Raw genomic sequence first — 27,795 nt, 5'->3', positions numbered from 1 at the left:
TGTATGGTGGCTGCTTTGAAACTTTTGTCAGATTATTCTAATACCTAAGTCATCTTGGTGCATGAATTTGTTGTTTATCTTTCATTCAATTTGGTATCTCCCTTGTTCTTGGTATTGTGAGTAATTTTTAATTGAAATATGGACCTTTCATGGATTTGTGTTAAGTTTAAAATCTCCTTAAAATGTCTCATAAAGTTGTATGGTGTGGCAAATTTATAGAACAAAAGAGAAAATAAAGCAAGAACTACAGACAGGTAAAAAAGTGGACTTTGAACACTTAAAAGTATAGTAAATGGTTAGTTTTCTGTGTGGGTTTTTTTTGTTTGTTTGTTTGTTTGGTTTTTTTTTAAATATATTTTATTGATTTTTTACAGAGAGGAAGGGAGAGAGATAGAGAGTCAGAAACATCGATGAGCGAGAAACATCGATCAGCTGCCTCCTGCACACCCCCTACTGGGGATGTGCCCGCAACCCAGGTACATGCCCTTGACCGGAATCGAACCTGGGACCTTTCAGTCAGCAGGCCGACGCTCTATCCACTGAGCCAAACCGGTTTTGGCTGTTTTTGTTTTTTTGAGAGTTCATATCCACTATGGTTACTTCCTGGGATGTCAGCATTTCAACCTCAGTGACACAGGGAAACACAAAACAAAACAAACAAACAAAATAGCCAAAGCAGTGGTAGTTAGGTTGTTCAAACTGTATCATTATTTATTCCAGGGGGGGAAAGAACAAGTTTAGAGACTTTTATTTCCTGGTCCAGGGACTCAAGCCATATTGTGACTGGTCAGGCTGAGGGGCACAAAATAATCTTCTCATCCTTGATGTTCTCCAATCATCAACCAAAATCTGGAGCACCCTCTGACACTGTTGTCAATATTCATCATTAAATGGATAATCTGGGTGATCAGCAAAACTAAAAGGTAAAAGGAGAGCCTTAGTCAAGTCACTGTTTCTGAGCTGAATAGAGAGGTTTCTTTTAAACTGGCTTAAGTATGAAAATTAATAATTAATGATTTTCTTTATCGGAAAGTGCAAACCCAACTAGTGTTATAATAACCATGTACTAATGTAATACATACATTATAAAATACAAATATACTTACTTGCTCTTGAGCACCTACACAAAAATAAATTATTATATTCTATTTTTGCAGGTATATTATTCTACAAATTAAGGAGATAAAACTCTTTGTGTTGCAATTTTAATCTCCCAAAAGGGCAGAAATGAATTATGCCTTCCTTTAAAACAATGTTAATCTGCTTAAATATATGAAGTTAACAAACATTTCAAGTTGATGATGAGGAATGTGATAAAAATATGATTGTTGTTCAATTTCTTCCAAGCACTCAGAAAAGTATATACTTGACCTGAAGATGGATACAATGATTATAAAATAAGTCACTTCAATAGAGAGCTTCCAGTTAGCAAGCTCTACATACATAAAATTTTTGAGATAGAAAATGCTAAATCATCCCTAGCTGGTATGGCTCAGATGGTTGGGTGTTTTCCTGTGTACCAAAAGGCTGCTGGTTCAATTCTGAGCCAAGGATTTGATCCATGGAAGAGAGCATGCAGGAGGCAGCCGATCAATGTTTTTTTCTCTCTCCCTCTCCCTTCCTCTCTCTCTAAAAATCAATTAAAAATAAAGAAAGAAAATGCTAAATCACTGAATAATTATTGATTATTGTTAAGGTGTACTACCTGATCCTCTATTCTCTCTTCCTCTTACCCTTCTACCTATTCATTCAACCAATATTTATTGATTATTCATGGAAAGAGTAGCTTATTTAAAAACCTGCCCTAGAATTTGCACAGCCAGCACGGCTCAGTGGTTGAGCTTCGACCTATGAACCAGAAGGTCACAGTTCAGCCATATGCCTAGGTTGTGCCCATTGTGGGACTTGCAGGAGGCAGCCGATCAATGATTCTCCTTCATCATTGATGTTTCCATCTCTCTCTCCCTTCCTCTCTGAAAATAATAAAAATATTTTAAAAATACAATAAAAACATGCCCAAGGATCCAGCATTCTGTGCTCAACAAAAAAACAACCAAAAATAGGTTAGTGAACTATATGGCATGTTAATTAGGGATAGGTGCCAAGAGAAAAATAAATCAGGATAGAGGGAAAGAAAGTGCTGGACAGGGGTGCATTTTTAGATAAAGTGACAGAAAAGATATTACAGAGGTGACATCTGAGTTAAGACTTCTCAAGGGGGAGAACTGAACATCCAGCCACCTGGAGGAGGAGCATTCTAGCAGAGAAAAGAGCCAGTGCAAAGGCCCAGAGACAGACTTGGCATATGTGACAAGCAGCCAACGTGTCACTGGAGCTGTGTTGGAGTCAGAGGGTAAAGCAGTAGGAGGTGGGGGCAGAGATGTAGGGAGGGTGCACCTGGTGGCTCTTGTAGGCTATGTAAGGAATTTGGCCTTTACTCTGAATGACATGGCAGGCCACCAGGTACCACAAGGGGGAGTGCCTGATGAGGTCTACTGTGTAACCCCTTGGCCCTTTGGGGATGAAGTAGAGAAGCCAGGGAGAAGCCAGTAGTGACTTGATATTAACATGAATGAGGGGGGGAGGTTGAAAGGGAGAAGGGGTAGCCCTGCAAATACCATCACTGGTGATAAATTTAAGATGCTTCTTAAACATCCAAGTGGAGTTGAGTAAATGGGTCTCTAACTCTTGTTCTAGGGCCTAGGTCCAGGCTAGAAGTAATTTGGGGGTGAAAGGAGTCTATGTTTAGATGGTGTTGAAAGAATGGCACTAGATGAAATCACCAGGGATGTGGTGATTTCTATCTATAGATAGAGAAGAGTGTAATAGATAGATAGGAAAGAGAAGAGGTCTGGGATTGAGCTTTAGGTCACTCCAAAGTTAAGAGGTCAAGCTGAGGAAGAGAAACCTGCGAAGGACTTGAGACCATGAGATGAGACGGTGAGAGAGGGAAGGGCAAAGCTCAGCAGCCAAAGAAAGCAAGTGTTTCTTGGAGGACAGAGTGGCCCACTCTGGTTTCAGCCAAAAACGAGGTTGTGGTTAACTTGATAATAGTGTTGGCAAAGTGGAGAACAAATGCCTGATTTGTGTGGATTAGAAAGATGGAGAAGAGAGACCCTGGAGGCTCAAGTATAGCCTGTTACTAGAAGTTTTTCTACAAAAGGAGAAGTGGGTGGAGCTGGGGTACCTGGGAACTGAGGTCAGCTCCACTGAGGATTTTTTTTTTTTTTTTTTAAAGATGAGCACACATTTGAATGCCTTTAGGAATAACCTTGTGAGGAAAATATTAAAGATGTGAGTAGAGCTGTGACTTAACCAGGTTTTGTTTAGAACAATGAGTAAGTCAGGGAGAGAGAAGGGCAAGAGTTGACACACTATGTAAAGGATGTTAATAAATTGGCCCTGGAAATTAAGCAACATTAGGACAGAGAGAATAAGAGAGTAACAGTGAAAAGGTGGTCTGAAGGCTTGAAGAAAAATGATTTCCAACAAGTTTCCGAAAGGAGGAGAGAAGAGAAGACCCTGCCCTTTGTGGATGGTAGTAAGTGGAATTCCTACCCTGTCATGCTCCCGTGTCTGCAATGGAACAAGCTACTTACTAAGTGTCTTTAAAATAGAGGAGGTTCCCGTTGAGGCCATCTTGAGTTTCCTTATCCTCTGGTGTCAACTGGAAATCGAAAACCTAGTAGAAATGTGAGAAGAACTATTAAAGTTCCCTGAGGCAATTGCTCCCCACCTTCCATCTCCCCAGACACAGACACAAATGAAGTAGGCATTTATGTAGGTTTTATGAGATAATTGTCATTAACTTGGGGGTCATTCTCTGGCAAAAGTCATGAGAATTTTCTACTCTGATAGTTGAGATTGGCAATTCAGACCACCCTCAAAGACTTCTATGGGGTGGCTGTGCTGATGTAGCAAAGGAATCCTAGAAATATTTGAGCCCAAACCTCATCTCATTTAACTCCTTCATTTTATAGCTGAAGAAATTAAGGGATGATTTGCCCTGGGGCTATGCATTTGGATTAGAAATCAGGATTGAGACTAAACCTGACCCTGTTTAGTGTTCTTTCCAACCCTCATGCATCCCTCATCCTGTAGCAGGTGGAGGACAGAATGATTAAATACAACTCTTCTATGCACAGAGTACAAGGAGACAAATTTGACCCAGTACACGTTGATAGCCTCACCAATAACCATACTAGGGAAATGCTACACTGTCAGTCCCTGCTGCCCTCAACCCTACCCTGTACCTGGAAGTTCTCTCGGATTCTCTTCTCAGTGAAGCTTTTGGCCAGGACCACCAAGCCCCGCTGCAGCTGGTAACGCAGGGCCACCTGAGCTGCGGTTCGCTGGTGCTTTTCAGCAATGACATTGAGCACTGGATCCTCCAGGATAACTGGGTAGTTCTTGGTAACCCTGGGGAGGAGGCAGAGTGCTCTGAGTCTGAGGCTGCATATCCATTTCACGGGGGCGGAGGGGTGGGCTTCTCATTTGGGCTGGGGGAGTCTAGTCCTCTAGAATCTTCCTCATTACCCTCTGGCTACTTCAAGGTCCAGTTTTGCTTCTTTGGGTAAATCCAAAGAAGAACAAGAGAAAGTAAGACAAAGGGAAACCAGAATGTTTAAAATGTTTAAAAACATTTCTGAGAAATTTAGTAAAAGTTTGAATAAGTCAAAAAGACAAAATGGTTACCCAAACTAAAACCCAATAACCACCATCATAAAAAATAACTACCTATTGTATAAGAATTTGCTATTTCAAAAACATACTTTCAATTAATTCTCTCAGTTCTGTCATCCAGCACTAAAAGGTGCATAATTTACATTGCTTTTGAAGAAATAAACTAAAACTCGCAGAAGAGGTCGCTTATATCACACGACTCAACTATTAAGTGCCCGGATTATGGCTTGGGCTGTTTTTTTTTTTCTCTCTTCATAGCCAACCCTGGAATTTATGAACATCTTATTCATAATGTTATTATTTAATAACTAGAGGTCCGATGCACAAAATTTGTGCACTCTGGAGGGGGGTGGTCCCTCAGCCAGATTGTGAGAGGGTGCAGGCCAGGCCGAGGGACCCCACTGGTGCATGATCCGGGCCAGGGAGGAACACAGGAGGTTGGCCAGCTGGGGAGGGAGAGCAAGAGGGCTCCAGGGCGTGTCTGACCCTTTTGCCCAGTCCCGATTGGCTGGACCCCAGCAGCAAGCTAACCTACCGGTGGGGGGTGTCTGACCCCTGGTGGTCAGTGTATGTCATAGTGAGCAGTTGAGTGGCCTTAGCATATCATTAGCATATTACACTTTGATTGGTTGAATGGCCAATTGGACAACCGGACACTTAGCATATTAGGCTTTTATTATATAAAACTAGTGGCCCAGTGTGTAAAATTTGTGCATGGAGGGGGAGGTTCCTTCAGCCCAGCCTGCACCCTTTCCAATCGGGGACCCCTTGGGGGATGTCCAAATGCCAGTTTAGGCCCAATCCCTGTGGGACATCCCTCTAGCAATCTGGGACCGCGGCTCCTAAACACTCACCTGCCTGCCTGCCTGATCACCCCTAACTGCCTTCCCCTGCCAGCCTGATCTCACCCCCAACTGCCCTACCCTGCTGGCCTGATAGCTCATAACTGCCTCTGCCTTGGCCCCCACCACCATGGCTTTGTCTGGAAGGAAGTCAGACATCCAGAAGATGGCCGGTCGACCCAATCTAATTAGCATATTATGCTTTTATTAGTATAGATAGGTTATATAGGATAGGATTGCTTAAATGGGGTGGAAAAGCCTTTTTCAGCAGGAGATGCTCTTGGCAGACAAAAAGACATAATCCCTATATCTGAACTGATAGCTAGCCATATGCAAACTGTCAAACTGTCAAACTGGTCATTAAAAAAATTGAACTGCTTTCTTACACCTTACACCAAGTAGCTGTTGCCCTTAAAACCCCTCTCACTCCCCACCTTAGGTTCTGCTTTTGCAGTTCACCCAGATTAGGTTCTGATTAGTCAGTTTCTATGCCAGTCAGCATCAAAAGCTCCGCCTCCTAGGCAGCCATTGGCTCTTGGCACTTCACCAGATTTGGTTCTGATTGGTTGGTTTCTATGCCAGTCAGCATCTCTGGGCCTATCTCTGGGTCCGATCAAAGAGGCAGGGCTGATCAGCAGCACCCCCTCCGCCCGTGGAGGCTGGGAGAGAAACAGAGGCTGGGCTGCTGGCGAAGCCCAGAGAGAAAGAGAGAGGCAAAGGCTGAACAACAGCTGCCACAGAGACTGCGGATCAGAGCCTGTCTCTCTCTCTGTAGGCCTCTCTCTGGGTCTGATCCACTGTCCCCTCAGCAGTCAGTGCTGGGCCACTGTGCTGGCACTGGCTTCAGTCAGTGCTGGGTTGCCCTGGCTGGTGGTGACTCCCGGTGTTCGGTTGAGCCTTCGGTCGTTGTGGACATTATGGACCCTGACTCTTTATATATATAGATGTTTCATAGAGTCTTCACAATGTAGGCTAGGGAAAGGGTTGACAAAGATGAGTCACTAATTTCCCCCAGACATTTGAGAGAGGTCTCCAAGAGGAATGGCATCTATGATGAGAATAACTTTTTAGAGAATAACTTTTTTACCACTCCTTTTCGGGGTCAGAGCCCAGGACACCATATGCAGTGAGAACAATGTCCTTGGACTTGCAGAAGTCCAGCAGTTTGCTCTGGTTGAAGTACAGGTGACATTCTACCTGTAGAACACCAAACAGAAGCATTGGATTATAGAACCACCAACACCAAGTTTATAAGGAACATACAGTGCTGTATTGCATGGTGTCAAAAATACTTAGGAATACCAGCTACATGGACAAACACATGCTTGTCACACAGCTGTGCCACTGGTGCTTCCCAAGTCTCAACTCTGACTACCTACCCAGAGATAGCATCACAATATTGATCTCAGTGCTTGGGATAGGGGAGATCTAAATCTAATAGAAAGAGCACCTGAATTAATCTGAAAAGTAATCATTCTATTTTAAATCTTAGAACACATATACTTATGTGAATAGGGGGTTAAGTTTTTCTTAAAGTTTCCTTTCCAAGGCCTGTGTGAAGCGATTGGGGAGCTGATTCAGCTGTGAATCCAGCAAGCAGAACTGATAAGCATGGTCAGGCCAACACACCAGGAGTCAAACCATCATCTCATCAACATCATCTCATCACCTGATGACTAATTACAATAGCTGACGTCTGTGACCCCCAGGCCTGCACGTAGCTGCATTCCTCACCCCAGACCCTTCCCCTTTATAATCCTGTCCCCTGCACCTTGCTGGAAGGCAGGATTTGATGCTTGTAAGTGCCCTGTCTTCTTGGTTGGCTAGCCTTCTCAATAAATGCCTTTTATGATTCAACCCTGTCTTCGTTATTGGACCCAGCAACAGGCAGCCCGAGCCCAACCAGGGGTTTCCCAGTAACACTTGTGGAAGACGAGTTCAGATGATGAGATGAACAGATCTCGCTGACTCTCAGGCTGGAGGCCATGGTGGTGTTCTTGGGTCTTCTTCATGTAAACGCCCTCCAACCAATCAGCCTCACGTTGGCCAAACACTGTCCCCCTTGAGAGCTCAGGAAATATCCAGCTTCTCTCTTAATTTTTCACCAACTACTCAGTCAAAACCAACTTTCTTTCCTTTCTGGTAATTGGTGATTTCAAAGTGGAAGTAAACCTCCCAAGGGGCACAAAATACAACTTTTTTGAACCCTCATTTGCATTTTTATCTAAAAATAAGAAAAAAATAAGCCTTACTGACATTTAATATATCGATTGCCTGCCATCCTCTCAGTTTGCATGGAAGATGTTTAAAAGGAGATGAGATAATCCAGGGAGTGTAGGCCATTTCAACACGCCTGGCTTCTTTCACTATTCTCCAAGACAAGTAGGTGTATGTGTTGCTCATTAAAGTGAGTTTATTTTAACAGGTAGCCTTCTTAATTAAAAAAATGTATGGTGGTAAAATATACATAACAAATTTACCACTTAAACCATTATTAGGTGTACAGTTCAATAGTATTAAGCACATTCACATTGTTTGCGAGTGATTTTGTACTATCAAGGGGCTCAACGGTTCTCATGCACAAAACTCAAGAGCTGTCAGACTTAAAGATGAATCACCCACTTTCTTTTATACATAAGTGTTCCAACTTATGACCTTTTATGAGATAAGAAAACTCAGTAGTGTGTTGGTTCTAAATTTTTAGGACCAATCCCCATAACACCTAGTAGATTATACTCCAACCTGACCCTTACATGTTTTGTTTTGTTTTGTTTTTAATAAAGTGACATGGCCTTGGCAACTGTCTTCAACAACTTGAAACACATTCTGTTCTCTTGAAGCAGCTGATGTCCAAAGTTACAATACACTAGAGCAGTGGTCTTCAACCTTGGCTGCACATTAGAATCACCTGGGAATCTTTTTAAAATCCTGATTTCTGGGCCTCATCCTCCGGAAATTCTGTTTCCTTGTTATGGGGTGAGGCCACAACATTAATAACAAAGAAACAGAATTTCCGGAGGATGAGGCCCAGAAATCAGGATTTTAAAAAGATTCCCAGGTGATTCTAATGTGCAGCCAAGGTTGAGGACCACTGCACTAGAGGGAGTGCCCTTGGAAACTTGTGGACATGAGAAAAAAGTAAGCTGAAGAAGGAGAGGAAGTCAGTAGTGCATTGATGGGGCTCACCTGGTTGCATACAGGCTTGTATTTGAGTCCTGGTTTGTTCAGGATCATCTTCAGCTGCTTGCAGTTAAAGTTGGACACACCAATGGACTTGACCAATCCTGCCTCCTTACACTTCTCCAGGGCCTGGGGAGGAAGGGATTGTTAGAGGTCATGTGTGTAACTGGATAGAGAAGCCTAATGGGAGCACAATGAGAGTAGGGGGTGGGGAAGGGAAAGAATATGAGCCAGAGCAGGAGAGAAAGTCTTGAAAGGTTCAATTGTCAATCAAAAAACATCATTGGTCAAAGGAGGAGAATAAAAAGTAATAGAAAAAACTGGGTAAGAACATAAGAGCAAGAAAAGAATGCAAGTGGGCAAGACAGAGCTAAAGAAGCCAGATGATCTTTGGCTGAACACCAGGTAAAATTTGATTCAATGATGGAGAGCAGGAAGTGGAGCAGCTGAGCACGGGGAAAAAGAGGGTGGCCCCCGCTTTTCTCTCTGACTCCATTTCCTATTATTGCCCTTCAAACTCCCTCTGTTCTAGTCACACATGTCCTCTTGCTGTTTCTGGAACATGGTAGGTTCTCTCCCATCTTAAAAATTCTGCCTTGGTCTTCTTTTGACCTGTATCACTCTTTGTTCAGATATCCATATAATCAATTTTCTCACTTCCTGCAAGTCTTTGATCAAAGTTCTTCTTCTCAAAGCCCTACCCTACCCATTCTGTGTTTAATTGCCTATCTGTGTCCCAACCCCTGCACTCTCAGTTCCCATGGGGCCAGAGACCTTGGTGTTATTCACTGATGTTGCCTGAGTATTTAGAAGCACTAAGTACTAAGTATGTCATAGGCACTCAATAAGTATTAATTGAATTATTAAGTGGATGAATTGAGAAAATTGAGGCAGAAGGTTTTCAGGAACTTGCTTGAGTCTACTCAGGTGGCAGAACTGGACTAGATCTGCCTTTCCTGAATTCTCATTTGTCCTCTCTCACCACAGAGGCAGCTATACTCACCTCCCAGGTGGTACAGAGATCCACAGCATCAAAAATGAGTTTCCCATCTGTGTCCTTTGGTAAAATCTCCTCCCCAGGCTGGAATACAGGCAAGAAGGAGAAGGTGTATAAAGCCATGTCTGACTTTACCCAAGCTGGTGAGACTAATGGAATAATCTATCCTTATTTTTGAAAGGAATTTTAAGGTTAGGATAAAGGGAAAGAAAGTACACCTAGAATTGTTTTTAGCCGTTAAAGGTTTAATAAATATTGTTTGTGTCAAGGACAGTATGAGACCCCCAGGACATCATTCTAGAGCAGGGGTGGGCAACTCCTGGCATGCGTGCCAAACATGGCACACCAATAACTTTTGCTGGCACGTGAAACCCTCTCTTATAATCTTCCATTTACAATTTTTTTCTTAATATCGACTTTTTTATTTTTCCGATAAATTCAGTGTAGGTGCATCTTAGATAAATAAATAATTTTACATAACATGTATACATTAAAAAATAAATGTATTTTTCATCATCATATACTGTGTTTTTGTCGCTCGAATGAATTTTATTATTTCTTCAAGGTTCTTCACATATGTACACCTTAAGAGATATCAAGTAGGCGTAACATGTTATCAAATAATTAGGGTTGGCCCGCAGAAGAATTTTGAATCAGAGATTTTGCTGGTTTTGGCACGCACTCACAAAAAGGTTGCCCACCCCTGTTCTAGAGAGAGCCTGGCATGGAGCATGGCTCAGCAAGCTCCTTGCTCCTGTGCTCTCCCACCTCACTTTCCACTCGGAGGTGGTCAGATGAGAGAGTGACCTGTCAGCCTCTCAAGGGCTGAGTCTCATCCTCTTTGGATTTCCTGGACTTCAACTGACCTCCAGATCAGGACATTCCCAGACACAGGTGGGCATTGGGTTCAGATTCAGAAGCATAGGGGTTGTCTCTCTGGAGCTGAAATAATGAACTGAGATGGAGATAGTTACAGCCAAAAAAATAGGGAATCTTAAAGTATTATGTATGTTTCTTCTCATTTTACAAACTATTTCCTCTCTTGCATTCAGCTACAATGTTTATATTGATAACCAAAGTAAAATAACTTTTGCTCACCTTCAAAGCTACTGGGAAATGAATAAGAAAAAGATCCACATAGCTCAGCTGAAGTTTCTTCAGTGACACTTCCAGGCCAGTTTGGACCAATTCTGGACGGAAAAAGGTGCCCCACAGCTGCAATGGTTGAAAGAGGAGGGTTGTGGGATTATTTTTTTAAGAGTCTTTCATCTCTAGCTTATTTTGCTCAGTGGATAGAACACCAGCCCACGGACTGAAGGGTCCCTGGATTCGACTCCATTCAAGTGTATGTACTTGGTTGCAGGTTTCATCCTGGCCCTGGTCTCAAACCTGGCCCTGGTTGGGGTGCATGTGGGAAGCAACCAACGATGTTTCTCTCTCTGTGTCTCTCCCCCTCCCTTCTACTCTCTCTAAAAATCAATAGAAAAATACCTTCAGGTGAGGATTAACAACAACCAAAAAAGAAAAAATCTTTAGAAATTAACAACAACAAAAAAGAGTCTTTAGGAGAAACTGGCTGGAGTGGCTCAGTTCGTTGAGCCTTGTCCTGTGCACCAAAAGTTTCCTGGCTCAATTCCTGGTCACGGCACATGTACAGAAGGCAACTGATCATTGTTTCTCTTTCTCGCTCCTTTCCTCTCTCTAAGCATGTCCTCTGGTAAGGATATATATATAGTTATAGTTATAGTTATAGTTATAGTTATAGTTATAGTTATAGTTATATGTATATTGTTATATATCCTATCTAATAAAAGAGTAATATGCAAATTGACCATCACTCCAACACACAAGATGGCCGGCAGGGGAGGGCAGTTGCGGGCAATCAGGTCAGCAGGGGAGGGAAGTTGGGGGCGACCAGGCCTGCAGGGGAGGGCAGTTGTGGGCAATCAGGCCTACAGGGGAGGGCAGTTAGGGGTGACCAAGCCAGCAGAGGAGGGCAGTTGGGGGTGACCAGGCCTGCAGGGGATGGAGTTGGGGGGTCCAGCCCTGCAGGGGAGGGCAGTTAGGGGTGACCAGACCTGCAGAGGAGGACAGTTAGGAGCAATTGGGCCAGCAGTTAGTAATTGATCAGGCTGGCCAGGGAGTGGCTAGGGGGTGATCAGGCTGGAAAGCAGAAGCAGTTAGGGGCAATCAGGCAGGCAGGCAGGCAGGCAGGCAGGCAGGCAAGTGGTTGGGAGCCAACAGTCCTGGATTGTGAGAGGGATGTCTGACTGCCTGTTTAGGCCCAATCCCACAGGGCAGTCAAACATCCCCTGAGGGGTCCCAGATTGGAGAGGGTGCAGACTGGGCTGAGGGACTACCCCCCCATGCACGAATTTTGTGCACCGGGCCTCTAGTTGTGTATATTTGTATATGGTATATGTATACAACTAGAGGCCCGGTGCATGAATTCGTGCATGGGTGGAGCCCCTTGACCTGGCCAGCAATCAGGGCCAATCCAGGCCAGCTGGGGGGAGGGACCATGGGTGGTTGGCTGGCTGGCTGTGGGAGGTTGGCTGTGGGAACACACTGACCACCAGGGGGAAGCTCCTGTGTTGAGCATCTGCCCCCTGGTGGTCAGTGCACATCATAGCTACCAGCTGGTTGTCCAGTCGTAATGGTCACTTAGGCTTTTATATATGTAGATTCTAAGCAACTGTCTGAGCTTCTGACGGGTAGCTATGATGTGCACTGACCACCAGGGGCAGACGCTCAATGCAGGAGCTGTCGAGCTGTGGTGACTTAACAGTGTGGTTCTCGGGTGCTGCACCCCAGAACCAGAGAAGAGGGAGCCCGATTCCAAGGTGCATCATCCAAGAACTGCCCTCTCACAATCTGGGACCCCTGGGGGATGTCAGAGAGCTGGTTTTGACCTGATCCCCGTAGGCCAGGATGAGGGGCCCCACCTGCCAGAGGGACCCTGCTCACTCTACAGATGCCCTTTGAGCTGCAGCGCTGCCCCAGGTGTGGCTGGCCACTGGGGAGGGACCGTGGGAGGTTGGCTCCAGGGTGTGTCTAGCCCTTCTTGGCCAGTCCCGCCCCTCCAGCCATTTTCTAATTAATTTTTTTTCAATGTGCATGAATCTGTGCACTAGGGCACTAGTATATATATATATATATATATATATATATATATATATATACACACACATACACACATATATATGTATATATATGTATAAGTATATATGTGTATATATGTGTGTGTATATATATATAATGTTTTTCTAAAAGCTTTATATGTACTTATATAACACCTATAACAATTCTGTGACATAAATAATATCTTTATTGTACAACTTGGGAAGCTGAGGCATGGAGTTTAAGTAAGTTTAAGTTCAAGGTCACACATTGAGTAAGATTCAAATATAGGAAGTCTGAAGAGAACTCACATTCCCAACAAGCATGTTCCTAATCAGTCTTCCATATTCTGAGAGTGAGTCAAAATGAAACCAATGAGAGGATTGCCAAGAAATTATTCAGCTAAGAATGAACTTCCCTAAGATTCATATGCAACTCTACAGAGCACCTTTGAAGTGCAGAATATGTCATCTCTCTTCACAGTGCCATTGGCAATTTTCTTCCGGATGGCCCTCCCAATTTCTTCTTCATTTTGGTATAGGTAAGCTGAATCAATATGGCGATAGCCTACATCAATTGCTCTCTCAAGGGCCTCTTCCACCTTACTCTTAGCAACCTAGAAGAGCATAAAAAATAAAGACTCACTTATTGAAAAACACATGACCAATTCCATGAGCAGAGCTAGTTGACAGAACCTCTTGCTTTTCTAAGGTCTAGAAGCTAGAGGTGACAAAGCTAAGTGTTGACTTATAACATGTGACAAATGTTTAACAACTGACTAAAGAAAAGTCTTGATTTCTAGTATTTGATAATTTCTATGGTGCAAAAACTCCCCCCATGGCTAATTTCAAGCTACCAATATGGGGGAAAGATGCTCACAAGTGAATCTTGTGAGCCATGAGCTGGCCCTAGCACATTGCTGTGTTTAACCCCCTGCTTCTGCATTTATACTCTCTATGTGATCTATAGATTTACACACTCTTTATATTTACATTCCTAAATTAATTCACTTTATAAGAAGTTATTAAGTTGGTTCCAGCCCAGAAATCCAATGCTAAAAATTATCTATCAATGTAATGAAGATCTAACTTTAGGTGGACTACATTAGTGATTTATCTATGTAAACCTGAAGAAACACGTCAAACAACATCTGAGGTAGGAAAAAAAATGTAAAAGAAAATAAACTCCTTTTTCACTCAAAAATACCTCATAATTATTTTTTGGTGATCATTTTTGATTCACAGCTTTGTTATTTTTCATAGCTGCATACTTTTCTCCTGGACCACCAGGCTGAACCTTTTAAATTATCTGTAATTATTCCCTCTCCATTACCCCCTTCTACCTCACTTTGTAATGAAAAGGTCTGGGGTACAGTTTAAAATTTTCAACTCCTGATGAGTTAACTATTTCCATGGAGATTAACTAGCTATGCTTAGATTGAAGAGCCAAATCAAAGGAAAAGCAACACATGCCAGTGTCTTGCTGCAGTCCTCAACATTCACACCACATGGCTCTCACACTCGAGAAACTATCCTACGACTTTCCCAAAACCACCATAAACCTCACCAGAAAACACTGAAGCTGAGTTCTTGTAAGGTTGTAGTGCTTGAACCAGAAACATGCAAGGCGTTTGATAGACCTGGAAAGTATTATGCTAAGTGAAATAAGCCAGTCAGAGAAAGATAAGTACCATATGATTTCACTTATATGTAGAATCTAATGAATAAAATAAACTAAGAAATGGAGACAGACTCATGGATACAGAGTAGAGACTGACAGCTGTCAGAGGGGAGGGGTTGGGGGCTGAGTGGGAAGAATAAAGGGATTAAGCAAAGAAAAAAAAAGACTCATGGACACAGACAATTTGGTGATTTCCAGAGGGAAGGGGGGTAGATATGGCTAAGGAGGGGATAAATTGTGATGGACTGAGACTTGACTTGGAGCGGTGAACACACAGTACAATATACAGATGATGTAGTGTAGAATTGTATATCTGAAACCTGTATAATTTTATTAACCAACTAGAGGTCTGGTGCACGAATTTGTGCATGAGTGGGGTCCAGCTGGCCCGCCCCAATTGGGGCCAATCAGGCCAGGCAAGCCAGGGGCAGGAGAAGCAGGAGGTTGGCCAGCTGGCCCGCCCTTGATCAAGGGAGGCCGGGGAGAGGGGCCACCTCCTGATTGGGCCGGTTGGCTGGCCACAGTGTGCATAATAGCGACTGGTTGCTCCAGTCACTCCCGCGTTCCGGTCACTTGGCTTTTATATATATATAGATGTCACCCCAATAAATTCAATTTTAAAATAAATAAAAATAGTCTTCTGAAAAGAGAGAGAATTTCCAAGTGCCACTTGGCCCTCCCCTTGACACAGTACTAACAAACTGGCCTTAAGAGACTATTTCCACCCAGACCACCAAAACTCTAACATGAATTTTGTCTCTCTTCCTCCAGGTCTTTTTGCCACTGAGATTTCTCTCAATATTCTGTGTAGTGAAGGATGGGGCAACTTGGATATTAGAAATTATAGAGAAACTTCATCACAAGCAAGCTTACTGTGAAGTCTCTGACCTATGGTAACATGATAACTGGGCTCCATTTATTCCAGTATCCTGTGAAATGGCTACAACTGGACAGTAGGTGAGAATAACAGAAACAGACTTACCCACCCCTGAACTACGGAAAGGTGACACTCTTCATCTCCCTTGATAGTACCACTCTGAGATCTTTGGACAAGCAGCAGCAGAATCGCTTGGTAGCTCATTAGAAATATGAACTTTGAGGCTTCTCACGGATCTATTCAATCAGAAACTTTGTAGGTAGAGCATCTAAATCTGCATTTCTAACAAGATCCTTAAATATTTTATGCTTATTAAAATTTGAAAAGCACTGACTTACTGCACAAAATAACCTAACCTGGAGAGAAAGCGTCCTACCAATAAAGAATGGGATGCCCATATGTATTCCCCAAATTCAAGCAGTGACTAGTTCTGATCAGGATCCTATCTGCTGCCCCTCCATCTCCAAGGCCACTATGATTACCTTAGCAGGAGCTGAGGTGCCAAATCCCAGAATAGGCATGGAGTGCCCATCATTCAGCTTCACAGAAAAGTGTCTCATTGCACGCATCTCCTTTCACTCTCTTGGTTAAACAAACAGATTTTCTTTTTAAAAGTCATTTGGAGAGAAAAAAAAAGTACAATTGCTATTTTTAACAGCTTTAATGAAATAAAAGTTACATATCATACAGTCACCCCTTTTTAATTACACAATTTGGCAACTTTTAATAATTAATAATTATTAATTAGTAATTTTTAGTGTATTCATAGAATTGCTACCACTATACAACTTTGGAGCAATTTTATCATCCCCAAAGATACCTCACACTCATTAGAAACAAGTCCCATTTCTCTCTCCCTCCAACCCCTGGCAACTACTTCCTGTCTTTATAGATTTGTCTATTTTGGAAATTATATGTAAATGTATTCATACACTTTGTAGCATTTTGTGGTTACCTTTTTTCACTTAGCATGTTAAGGCCTAGCCATGTTATACTTCACTTAAGAGTATTTCATTCCTTTTTACAGCTAAACTAGAGGCTCGGTGCATGAATTCTCCCCTCCCCAATGGGGGTCAATCAAACCAGCCAGTGGCGGGGAGGGGACACAAGAGGTTGGCTGGCCAGCCCCACCCCAATCAGGGTGGGTGGGGCCAATCAGGGGCGGGGCCAGCCAGGGGAAGGGGCTGAGGGAGGTTTGCCAGCCGGCCCCACCCTTGATTGGGGTGGGTGGGGGCCTATCAGGGGCAGGGCTGGCCAGGGGGAGGGGCCCTGATCTGGGGTTGGCCAGCCGGCCCTGGTCCTGATCAGAGTTGTGGGGGCTGATTGTGGAGGGAGCTAGGCAGGGGGAGGGGCCACAGGCAGTTGAGGGGTCCAATCGGGGCCCTGATTGGGCTGTTTGGCCTCCCCAGTGCACATCATAGCGACTGGTCGTTCTGGTCGTTCTAGTTGTGCCATCATTCTGGTCACATGGCTTTATATACATAGATATCATCCCTTTGTATGGATATACCACATTTTGTTTATTCATTCATCAGTTGATGAACATTTGGCTTTTTCTACTTTTTGCCTGTTATGAATAATACTTCTATACACATTCATGTACAAGTTTTTCTGTGGACATACATTTCCAGTTCTTCCAGTACATGAAGCTTTCCATCTATTTGTGTCTTCAATTTCTTTCATCGTTTTGTAGTTTTTAGTATACAGGATTTTCACCTCCTTACTTAAATTTATTCCTAAACAATTTATTCTTTTTGGTGCTATTATAAATGAGATTGTTTTCCTAATTTCTTTTTCAGACAGTTTGCTGTTAGTGTATAAAAACACAAATGATTGCTGATTTAGATTACTTTTATTTCTTTTTCTTGCTTTAAGACTTCCATTATTATATTAAATAGAATTGGCAAGAGTGGGCATCCTTGTCTTGTTCCAGATACAGATACTATCTATGTCTTCTCTCAGTTCTGCCTACATTTGCTTTGTATATTTAGGTATTTTGGTGTTGGGTCATTATCTATATATATGTAAAGAGGTAATATGCAAATTTGTCCAGGACACCTTAATGGACACCAGCTCTAAGTCTTAACAGTCATGACCAGCGTGGCTCGGAGCACGCCCCCACCCCAGGGGACAAACACAGGGGTGGGGGCCTGCTCGAGTGGCCGCAGCACGGCTCTGGGAACAGACCCCCAGCAGACACACACACAGGGGGGCCTCTGTGCATGAGCTGCAGAGGAAACACCTTTTCTGACCTCTCATTGGCTAAGCTCCCTCTACGCCACTCGCAGTGTTCTTGGTAATTTGGGTAATAAGAATCCAAGAAGGTGATCTAGAGTTTTTCACCTCACTCCTGGAGGAAAAAACAAAGGTCAGGGACTAAGAAATGTCATATCCTGCCCTAGCTAGTTTGGCTCAGTGGATAGAGCCTCAGCCTGCCAACCACAGGGTCAGAGTTTGATTCTGATCAAGGGCATGTACCTAGGTTTCAGACTCCTCGCTGGCTGGGGCCCAGGTCAGGGCTCATGCAGGAGGCAACCAATTGAAGTGTCCTTCTCACATTGATGTTTCTCTCTGTCTTTCCCTCTCTCTTCCACGTTCTTTAAAAATCAATGGAAAAATATCCTCAGGTGAGGATTAAAAAGAAAGAAAGAAAGAAAGAAAGAAAGAAAGAAAGAAAGAAAGAAAGAAAGAAAGAAATGTCATATCTTATGAAAGAGACATCTTGAAAATGCCTAAAAAAAAATTGTAATTTTTTCATGGTGAAGAGACTGGAGTCCATGTTGATGAAAACACCTTGGTGGCTGCAGTGGCCAGCAGTGGCAGCAGCAGCTGGGTGATGGGAGTGGCGCCCTCCCCTGATCAACCTGGTCACCTCCCGCAGAGGGAGGCCAGACTGCAGCTTAGGCCCACTCCCCTGAGAACATCCCCTGAGGGCTCCCGGATTGTGAGAGGGGGCAGGCTGGGCTGAGGGACTCCCCACCCCCAGTGCATGAATTACATGCACCAGGCCTCTAGTCTAGTCCTATATAATAAAAGAGAAACATGCAAATTAACCGTCCTTCCGCTATGCTCAAGTCACGCCCACCAGCCAATCAGGAGTGAGTATGCAAATTTACCCAACTAAGCTGGCGCCAGCCACGGAGCTGGAGCGAGCAGGAGGCTTGGGTTGCCCCTGGCAATGGAGGAAGCCAAGCTTCCCGCCTGCCCTGGCTGACCCTGGGCTATAGTCAAGGCTACAAAGTTTCAACTATAGAAGATAAATAAATCCCAGATACTTGCTTCCAGCCAGCTGTGGCCTCCACTCAAGGATCTGGGCTCCGCTCAAGGCTACGAAGTTTCAATTATAGAAGATAAATAAATCCCAGAAAAAAAAGAAAAGAAAAAAAGGAGAGGCTGGGAGCTTGGGTCACTGGGGAGCGTGGACAGCCTGGAAACGACCCTTAGCCCCTCACCAAGGCTGGTCACACCCCCATGGGGTGAGGGTCCCTGCTGGGGGGCTTGGCCAGCCTGCAAATAGACATCAGGCCCTCACCCAGGCTGGCCAGGTACCTCAGTGGGGACTCCCATTCTGAAGAGGGTGTGGCCAGATTGAAAACGGCCTTCAGCCCCTCACCCAGGCTGGCCAGGCACCCCAGCAGGACCCCCACCCTGATCCGGGACACCCTTCAGGGCAAACCAACTGACCCCCACCCATGCACCAGGCCTTATCCTATATAATAAAAGGGTAATATGCAAATTGACCCAAACAGCAGAACGACTGGGAATGACTGGTCACTATGACACACATTGACCACCAGAGGGCAGATGCTCAATGCAGGAGCTTCCCCCTGGTGGTTAGTGCGCTCCCACAGGGGGAGCTCTGCTCTGCCACAAGCTAGGCTGATGGCTGCCAGCACAGTGGTGGTGGCGGGAGCCTCTCCCACCTCCTCAGCAGTGCTAAGGATGTCTGACTGCAGCTTAGGCCTGCTCCCCGCTGGCAAGTGGACATCCCCCGAGGGGTCCCAGACTGCAAGAGGGCACAGGCGGGGCTGAGGGAGCCTCCCAAGTGCACAAATTTTTGTGCACCAGGCCTCTAGTGTATATATATATATAATTGTTATGCCTTCCTGATGGATTGGTCCTTTTGTTGTTTTATAATGCTCCTCTCTGTCTCTTGGGATAGTTTTTTATTTAAAATCTATTTTGACTGATATGTATAACCACTCTTGTTCTCTTTTGGTTACTATTTGCACACTTTTTCTCTCCCTTAACTTTCAGCCTATGTGTGCTCTGTGTTCTAACATGATTCTGGACTCTAACATGATTCTCTTATGGGCAGCATATAGTTAAGTCTTGGTATTGTTTGTTGTTTGTTTGTTTGTTTTAATTCAATTAGTCACTTGTCTTTTGATTGGAGAGTTTAACCATTTATATTTAAAGTAATTACTGATAGGGAAGATTCTACTATATCACTTTGATAGTTGTCTTCTGTTAATCTTGTTCTTTCATCTCTCGTTCCTTTTTAAAAAAATATATTTCAATTACAGATTACATTTATTGTTATTTTGTATTAGTTTCAGGCATCTGTCTTTTCCTCTCTTGATGTCTTCCTCATGTTTTGTTGATTTTTTTGTAGTGGATATCCTTTGAATTCTTTTTCTTTTGTATAACTTCTATAGGTTTTGTGTGTGTGCGTGTGTGTGATAACCTTGGAGCTTACATACAATATTGTTATTTCAACTATGCTAAATCCATCAGAATTTCAAGGCTGGTGAGGAAGATGCTAGTTCTCTGGTCAGCCACAGAGAAGATGGAGCAGGATGCATAGATCAATTCTGTTCTTCCCCAGGGGGAGCTGAGAGCTTTGGCTTTGTATAATCTTGCTCTGTGCTCAGCAGAGGGAAGAATCTATGGTATCTGCTAGCCCATGCCACCATCTCTGTCTACCCTGGATGTCTAGACTGTGGCAGATTCATCAGAGCTCTTGGTGAGGAACTGCTAGTTCTTTGGGAAGTCCTGGAGAATTTCATGAGCTGGAGATAGAATGATGGGCATAGGGCAAGTTAAAATGCCACAAAACTCACTCCTCTTAATAATGTTCAGTGATTTTTCTTGAGTGAGTACTCCTTGGATTTTTATTTTGGTTAATGTATAGTTTTTGTTTTGTTTTTAATCCTCACCCGAGGATATTTTTTCCATTGATTTTTAGAGAGAGTGTAAGGGAGAGGCAGAGAGAAACACTGATGTGAGAGATACACATGGATTGATTGCTTCCTGCATGCCCCCACCAGGGTGGGGAGCTTGTAACCGAGGTATGTGCCCTTGACCAGAATCGAACCCGGGACCCTTCAGTCTGCAAGCTGACGCACTATCCACTGAGTCAAACCAGCTAGAAGGAGTTTTAAAAATAGATTTTGACTATTTTATCCATTGCACTCATTGCTCCTGTGGGGATCACATTTTGGAGGTCTTCATTCTGCCATTCCAGAAGTGATTTTCTATTGCTATTTTATGCTTAGTTTCATATTTTATTATAAAACATTTTAAAACATATGCAAAATGGAGAATAACGTAGTGAATCTCCATCCATATACCCATCACCCTGCTTCAACATTTATCAGCATTTTACCAATATTATTCCATCTCCCTCCCACTTTTATTTTGCTGGTGCACTTTAAAGCAAACTCCGGAGTAAAAAGTTTATGCCCAAGAAAAAGTGTGGGCCTGCTCCAGAGAGAGGCCACACTGGGTTCTTTGTCTGGAGGCTTTTATCTCTCTTTTATAGGCAGGAATCCTAGGAGAGGGTCTGGGGTTGGGGGGTTGTCTTAACAGAATATTCATTAGTTTTCTTTCAATATATTGATTCACCAAAATTAGTTTTTCAGAGGGGTCAGGCTCATTCTCTGGTCAGTTTCATCTCTAAAGATAAATGTCGTTGAAGAGGGACGTTGATGTGGGTCTGCCCTGGCAAGGTTTGGAATGTGTAAATCATTTGCTCCTGAGTGTCCTTGGTGAGGGAAGATAAGACCTTGTGATTTGTTAGCTGGCTGTATTGCTCAAATTGTTTGGCCTTGTTTAATTATTTTGTTTCAGTTACCCCATTCCACTTGCCCTGGAATTTTCCCAGCTTCTTACTATCCTTCCTCAATTCCACATTCTGGATTTGTCTTATTGGTTCATTTGTGGTTTTCCTGAAGTTTTCCCTCCATCCCTTGAATTTCCTATAAATGAATATTGGCTTTAAGTGCTTGATTAGATTGTTTTAATCTAGTTTTCAAAAATACTCTTTAAATGGGTGTTTTACTTCCTATTGCATCACATTGTGAGGCAAATTATGCCTGGATTTCAATTGCCCTTTTAATTTATTAATTTAAACTTAGAAATGTAGATGGGCCCAGGGTTAGAACTTCATTAAATAGCTTACGGAGAAAATAATTAAAGATTAATCATTCTAAGACCATGTTAGAATAATATAAATGCATTGGGGTTGTCAAATTCCTTTCCACCATGCATTATCTTTAATAATTAGAGGAGATTTCATTAAAAGGGGCTGATAAATGTTGTTAGATTAATTTCTGGATTCTAACTAGCTCTGTTTTAATCTTTCAAATTCCTTCCTTCTCATGCCTGATTTGGTGCATTAAGATATACCCCCACTCCCTGAAAAAGCACTCTAAATTACTATTAAATATATTCAACCTCACTTGCATATATGAAATATGCATTAAATGTATGTTAACTACACTTATTATGAGGATTGTTTCACAATATGTACAAATATTTAATCACTATGCTGTATACCTGAACTAATGTTTTATGTCAATTATACCTCAATAAAGATCATATTTCTGTGCAAAAATGAAGTATTAATTTCATCAATCTGCTTAGACATTCTTAAATGAGATATTCCAAGACTGTTACAGATTCAATGAGACAGGAATTTTCTTGTTCTGTTGATCAGAGTGTAAACACTGAGGCACAGCCTTTTGAGAAATTGATTTGATAATCTCAGAAAAGAGTTCAAAATATAGCATACCTTTGATACAAAAACAATCTAATTTCTACAGTTCTATCCTAATTAAACTATCTAACTTTTTAAAATAGATGTTTATTGTAGCATTACTAGTAATAGAGAAAGCTGGAGAGTAGTTTAATGACCAAGGACTTAAAAATCACTATGATTCACTACAGCAATTATAATGCATGGATAATATATTATAGCATATGATAGAATAATGTACAAAGAGTAAAACTAATGCATACAAATGCTGTTTATGCAGATTTTATAATTAAATGGAAAATTATTAAATTGTTAATTACATAAAAGTATGGAGTACAGAGATGTGAATGAAGCAGACTTAACTATGTAAACAATGAATACAAGGAGTGTGAAACTCCAAAATGTTGACAGTTGCTATCGTACTTGCTTCATTGTGATTTTGTTCTCTTATCTGTAAGCCAATTTTTAAGATTGCTAAGTGAAAATATATTACTTTTGAAAAAACAGATTACAATTTATTTTAAAATTACCTGGACTTGCAGGCTTTATTGCACAATTTGCCGCAATGAACTTCTCAGCATGTGCCCAGCCTCTCTGTGTTTAGATTCCTAAAATGCCATCTTCTCAGCTTGTTTGCCACTAAACTCTGTTCAGGCCTTTTCTGGCCTCACACTGGGCATCTGATCTTGGCCTCCCGGCCTAGGTCTGCTTCCTTCTCTGTCTTGCTGATTTAGAAATGCCTCTGAGAACTTTGAGCTGGCACAAAGCCACCTAGGCGAGTGGCACCAATAACACCAGGGCTTGTGCAATTTGAAACGACTTTTGGTATTTTGCACTCATCAATACAAGCTGCCAGCTTGATTCCTTCCCTCTGCAATTCCCCCTCAATACTTATACTCAACATTCTTCAAACCTGAGTTCCTATATGCCTGCTGATGCCTCCATTTTCTTTTAATTTCTTTTAAACAACTTCCTTAAAATAAAGACACTATTGACATAGTAGAAAGTACTAGTGGTTGACAATATGTCAGACTGTAAGAGACAAAATATATTAAATTGAAAAAAAATTATGTGAAGTCATACCTTTACAATAATGTTTCTAGCCCTGTCTCTCCTAAAGGAGGTAAATGGTATCTAGGGGCACCTTTACCCATCAGCAATTTTTATAGGCAATCCCAGTGACCAGAAGTTGGTCCCTAATCCTATTTCATTCTAAAAGAAATCCCATTCGGCAGAGCAGGCTCTGAAAGGGTGGCTGGGAGCAGTGCCGGTGCAACTCCCTGAGGCTGCAGAATGAAGCACCAGACCTATGGGAATCCCTGCCCAGTGCTAGGAAGGGGGAGATGAAGAGATGGAAGCAGTCTGGACAATATGTAGATGATGAGGGACCACTGAAAGCTCACCAGAGGACAACAAAATGGTATTTCAGAAAAATCAATTAAGCACACTGCAGCTGGAGTTAGAAAGGATAGCACATCAAGACATGATCTGACAGTTTTAAAACCATTTTGAAAACACCCAGTTTCATTTTCTTTGCTCACCATAGTACCCAACAGGCAGGCCTTAGTAAATAAATGTTAAATATGAGATGAAAAAGAAAAAGGAAATCTATCTCCTTAGGGAGGACCTATTTTTATCTCGCATCAGGAAGTTCAAGACAGAACTAAATATTGTTGCCAGAAACCAAGGCTGATCCCAGTGGCTGCCAGAACAACTCTGAAAAAACAAAGGCATCTACTGAGGGAATCCTGCCAGACAAACCCTGACAACTGGAAAATGCAAGTCATGCTGCCTTGTTAATTGGAAAAAGTTGAGTCTGTGAAAAGCCATGAGTTCACAATTATACTGAAAAAAATAAAATTAAATTAAATTAAGATGAGTTTAGGAAAAGACAGTTAAAATGTGTATGTTTTATTTAAAAAAGGATGAACAAAAATAAAATACATTTAATTTCTCACTGATTTTAATAGGGAAGGTAAATGTATATGAGTAATTTTTCTTCTATATTAATATCAGGTTATAACATAGAGCTATGTACTTCTCTGTTTATGTAAGCAGGAAACTGAGGCTAAGCCCAGCACTTAGAGAGTGTATATACAAGAAAGGCTGTGACTTCCATTGGCAGGAAGAGAAACCTTGGAAATGTTGACACAACTAGAAAACACAAACAATTCTAGGAAAAAAAAACAACACTTGCATATACTAGAACTTGTTGTCATTGACTGGGTACAAGACAAATTCACAAAAATTGTGACAAAGTTCCTCAAAATGGAAACAGGTAAAATATCACATTTTTTTTCTAATGACAAAAAATTCAAAATACTTAGGAATCAATTTCACAAAAATTATACAGCTTCTATAGGGAAAAGAAACTATAAAATATCATTGAAGGCATAAAATAATATCTGAATAAGTGAAAATGTATGTAAATTTTTGGATAGTTCATTAGAATTTAAATTCTTATAAAATAATATACACTTCCAAGCAATTCTACTTAAAATTCCAAAAGAATTTTTTAAATTAGATACAAATTGCATATAAAAATATCAATGCGGAGAGAAAATTTATGAAGGAGACTTTCTTTACTGGACCTCAGAACTTATTACAAAGCCAATGTAATCTAAACAATAGCAATGGCATAATGTTACACAGAAATACAGTGGAACAGAATAGAAAATTCAGGATTAGTTTTTATTTATATGAGAATTTAAGATATGATTAAAAGGGCATTTAATTCAGAGAAAAATGATGAATTATGTTATACATGTTGTTGGAACAAAATAGCTATCCACCACAAAGAAAATAGAATTGGGTTTCCCCTCTCACACCTTATATGTAAATAAATTCCAGATATGTAAGTAATATAAAGTGTGAAAAGGGAAGAGAAAAATACAAGAAACAACAATGCACAATCTTGTGTGAGAGAAAACCTTGATATAAATAGACCAGAAAATTAAATGCTATGAAAGAATAAATAAACATATTTGAGTACTTAAGCTTTTGTGTGGTTAGAGTTAGTAGACAAATGACAAATTTAGAAAATATTTATAAACCAGATGAAAGGAGCTGTTATTATAACCTAAAAATGCTCTTAAAAATTGACCAAAAAATAGACTAATAAGTTGTAAAAATTAGACTATGATTATGAGGAAACATACACAGAAGAACAATTCCAATGCCACAAGCATAGTACAAAGCATTTAGATTTACTAATAGTAAGAGAAAGCAAATTAGAGTAACAAAGAGATTTCCATTTACAGCCACCTGACTGGCAAAAATTTAAGTCATACTATCTCTTGGGGGCAGGAGTGTGGATAAGAAAGTAATCTCATATATTGAGATTAGCTATGAGAAACTGAATTTGAAAAGGAATCTGGTAACAACTATTGAAACTAAAAGTTCATATCCCCTTTAACTCATGGATCCTGATTCCACAGAATAAAAGTTCCTGTGTAATGGTATGTATATAAGGCTCCTATTTTATATAAACATGCTTAGTGCCAACTCTGATAACCAAGTGAACAATCAAAAATCACTGAATGATTATGGTGCATTCACTCCATGTAGTATTTGCTACAGTAGTGCACTTGGAGGAATTTCCATGTGCTGAACATAGGAAAGTGTGCAGTCATCCCCCCTTATTCAAGGGGGATCCGTTCGAAGTCCTGCAGTGAATGCCTGAAATTGCAGATAGTACCAAACTTTATATATACTATGTTTTTTCCTATACATACATATCTATGATAGTTTAATTCATAAATTAGGCACAAAGATTAATAACAATAACTAATAATAAAATAGAACAATTATAGCAATATACTGTAATAAAGTTATGTGAATGTGGTCTCTCTCTCCCCTCTCAACATATCATACTGGCCCTAGCTGGTTTGGCTTAGTGGATAGAGCATCAGCCTGCAGACTGAAGGGTCCTGAGTTGGAGTCCAGTCAAGGGCACATTGCAGGCTCGATCCCCAGTAGAGGACATGCAGGAGGCAGATAATAAATGATCCTCTTTAATCATTGATGTTTCTGTCTCTCTTTCCTTCTCCCTTCCTCCCTGAAATCAATAAAAAATATATTTTTAAAAAGTCATACTCTATTGTATTTGCCCTTCTTGTGATAATATGAGATGATACAGTGCTTACAGGATGAGATGAAGTGAGGTAGATACACTGGGATGATTCACATCCTGGGCAGGATCTAGCAGGAAGGCGTAAGAGTTCCTCAGGCTACTCAGAATGGTGTGCAATTTAAAACTTATGACTTGTTTATTTCTGGAATGTTTTATTTAATATATTTGGACCACAGTTGATTGCCAATAGTTGAAACTGCAGAAAGCAAAACCGTGGATAAGGGGAGGCTACTGTATCAGGATCCAGTTTTAAACCACAACTAATACTTCCACATAATATACATATAAGCATATAAAAAGCCCACATTAAGCTGTTCATATTATTAACAGTTGGTTGCTTTTTTGTTTTGAGGAGTTGCTGAAAAGAGCGAAGAAGAGAGGTTATATGTGAACCCATGCAAAAAGGGAAATTTCAACCAGAAAGCATGTATTCATTTAAAATTACATATTTGTTTCTTTACATATAAAGAGGTTAAATTAAGTAATATCAACTTACAGAGACAGCAAATGATACAGCACGCCGTATGACTCTTTGAAAGACCAGGAGGAGTGCATTATAATTTATAGCTGAGTTACTGGGGATGTTCCAATAGTGAAAAAGGGAGAAACCAGACATCAAGGATGATTTCCTGTATGTAAAGTGGATACCCAGGACATGTCCAATTGTGAACATGAAAAGCACAAGTAAAAGCAGAGATGACAGTTGCCCAGTAGATACTGGGATTATTTTTTTTTGTGTGTGCTAACCTGCCTCTCAATTTGCTTTGAGAAACTTGCAAAACAAGTAGGTGTTGATTACCAGGGTACTGTTTTGTACACCTCTGTCTTATGATACAATTAAAAGGAAAGGTCTTCCGTGAGTTACACATACATATGCTTATGTGCAACAAGTGTGTAATTGCTTTTATTCTCTCCTTCCTCAGTCCCTAGTAGAGAATTTCCAGTGTAGAGAAAAACAAATATTTGCTCAGCAAAGGGTATATTGACATGGTTAAAAACATAAAATATGTTGGCAACAGTATTTGTCCCTAGGAAGTGACCTATTTTATATAATGAAGTGTCTATGGTGAGACTGGGGTTATTGTGGGCCTTTGTGTGAATGGGTGGGGAGTGAGGGTGCTGAGGGGCTGTGCAGGCCAAAGGCAGGTACTGCATTGCTTTGGGAAATAGAGCAGATAGTAGAATCTGTATGATAGGAGGGATGGGAAAGGAAGTAAGGTGTAAAGAGAAGATATGAAACACTGTTGTTGTCCTGAGAGGAACTTGGGAGGAAAAGAACAGAGATGTTTAAATAGATATTTGTGT

At 41.5% G+C, this 27,795-nt stretch overlaps 1 protein-coding gene across 9 annotated transcripts; it reads right to left on the bottom strand.

Moving 5' to 3' along the window:
- Window positions 1-685: 685 nt before the first annotated feature.
- Window positions 686-27,121, bottom strand: LOC118672665 (aldo-keto reductase family 1 member C3-like). 9 transcript variants are annotated; one of them, XM_036342245.1, is made up of 10 exons: window positions 26,987-27,030; window positions 15,862-15,983; window positions 13,271-13,438; window positions 10,801-10,917; window positions 9,709-9,786; window positions 8,712-8,834; window positions 6,613-6,722; window positions 4,254-4,419; window positions 3,600-3,682; window positions 686-916 (listed from the first exon to the last, which is right to left on the bottom strand). In XM_036342245.1, exons 2-10 carry the CDS (start codon window positions 15,946-15,948, stop codon window positions 874-876), a joined length of 975 nt encoding a protein of 324 aa, XP_036198138.1. In that variant the 5' UTR covers window positions 15,949-15,983; window positions 26,987-27,030; the 3' UTR covers window positions 686-873. The 9 variants fall into 9 exon arrangements, with proteins under 9 accessions (XP_036198138.1, XP_036198129.1, XP_036198146.1 ...); XM_036342236.1 differs by lacking the exon at window positions 26,987-27,030 and adding an exon at window positions 22,889-23,093; XM_036342253.1 differs by lacking the exon at window positions 26,987-27,030 and adding an exon at window positions 22,889-23,093 and having other exon boundaries at window positions 15,862-15,961.
- Between the last annotated feature and the right edge of the window lie 674 nt (window positions 27,122-27,795).

The sequence above is a fragment of the Myotis myotis genome, unplaced genomic scaffold (assembly GCF_014108235.1).
Source record: "Myotis myotis isolate mMyoMyo1 unplaced genomic scaffold, mMyoMyo1.p scaffold_m19_p_1, whole genome shotgun sequence".
NCBI lineage: Eukaryota > Metazoa > Chordata > Mammalia > Chiroptera > Vespertilionidae > Myotis > Myotis myotis.
Note: the sequence above shows the minus strand (reverse complement) of the source record. Positions and strands in the feature narration are given on the sequence as shown.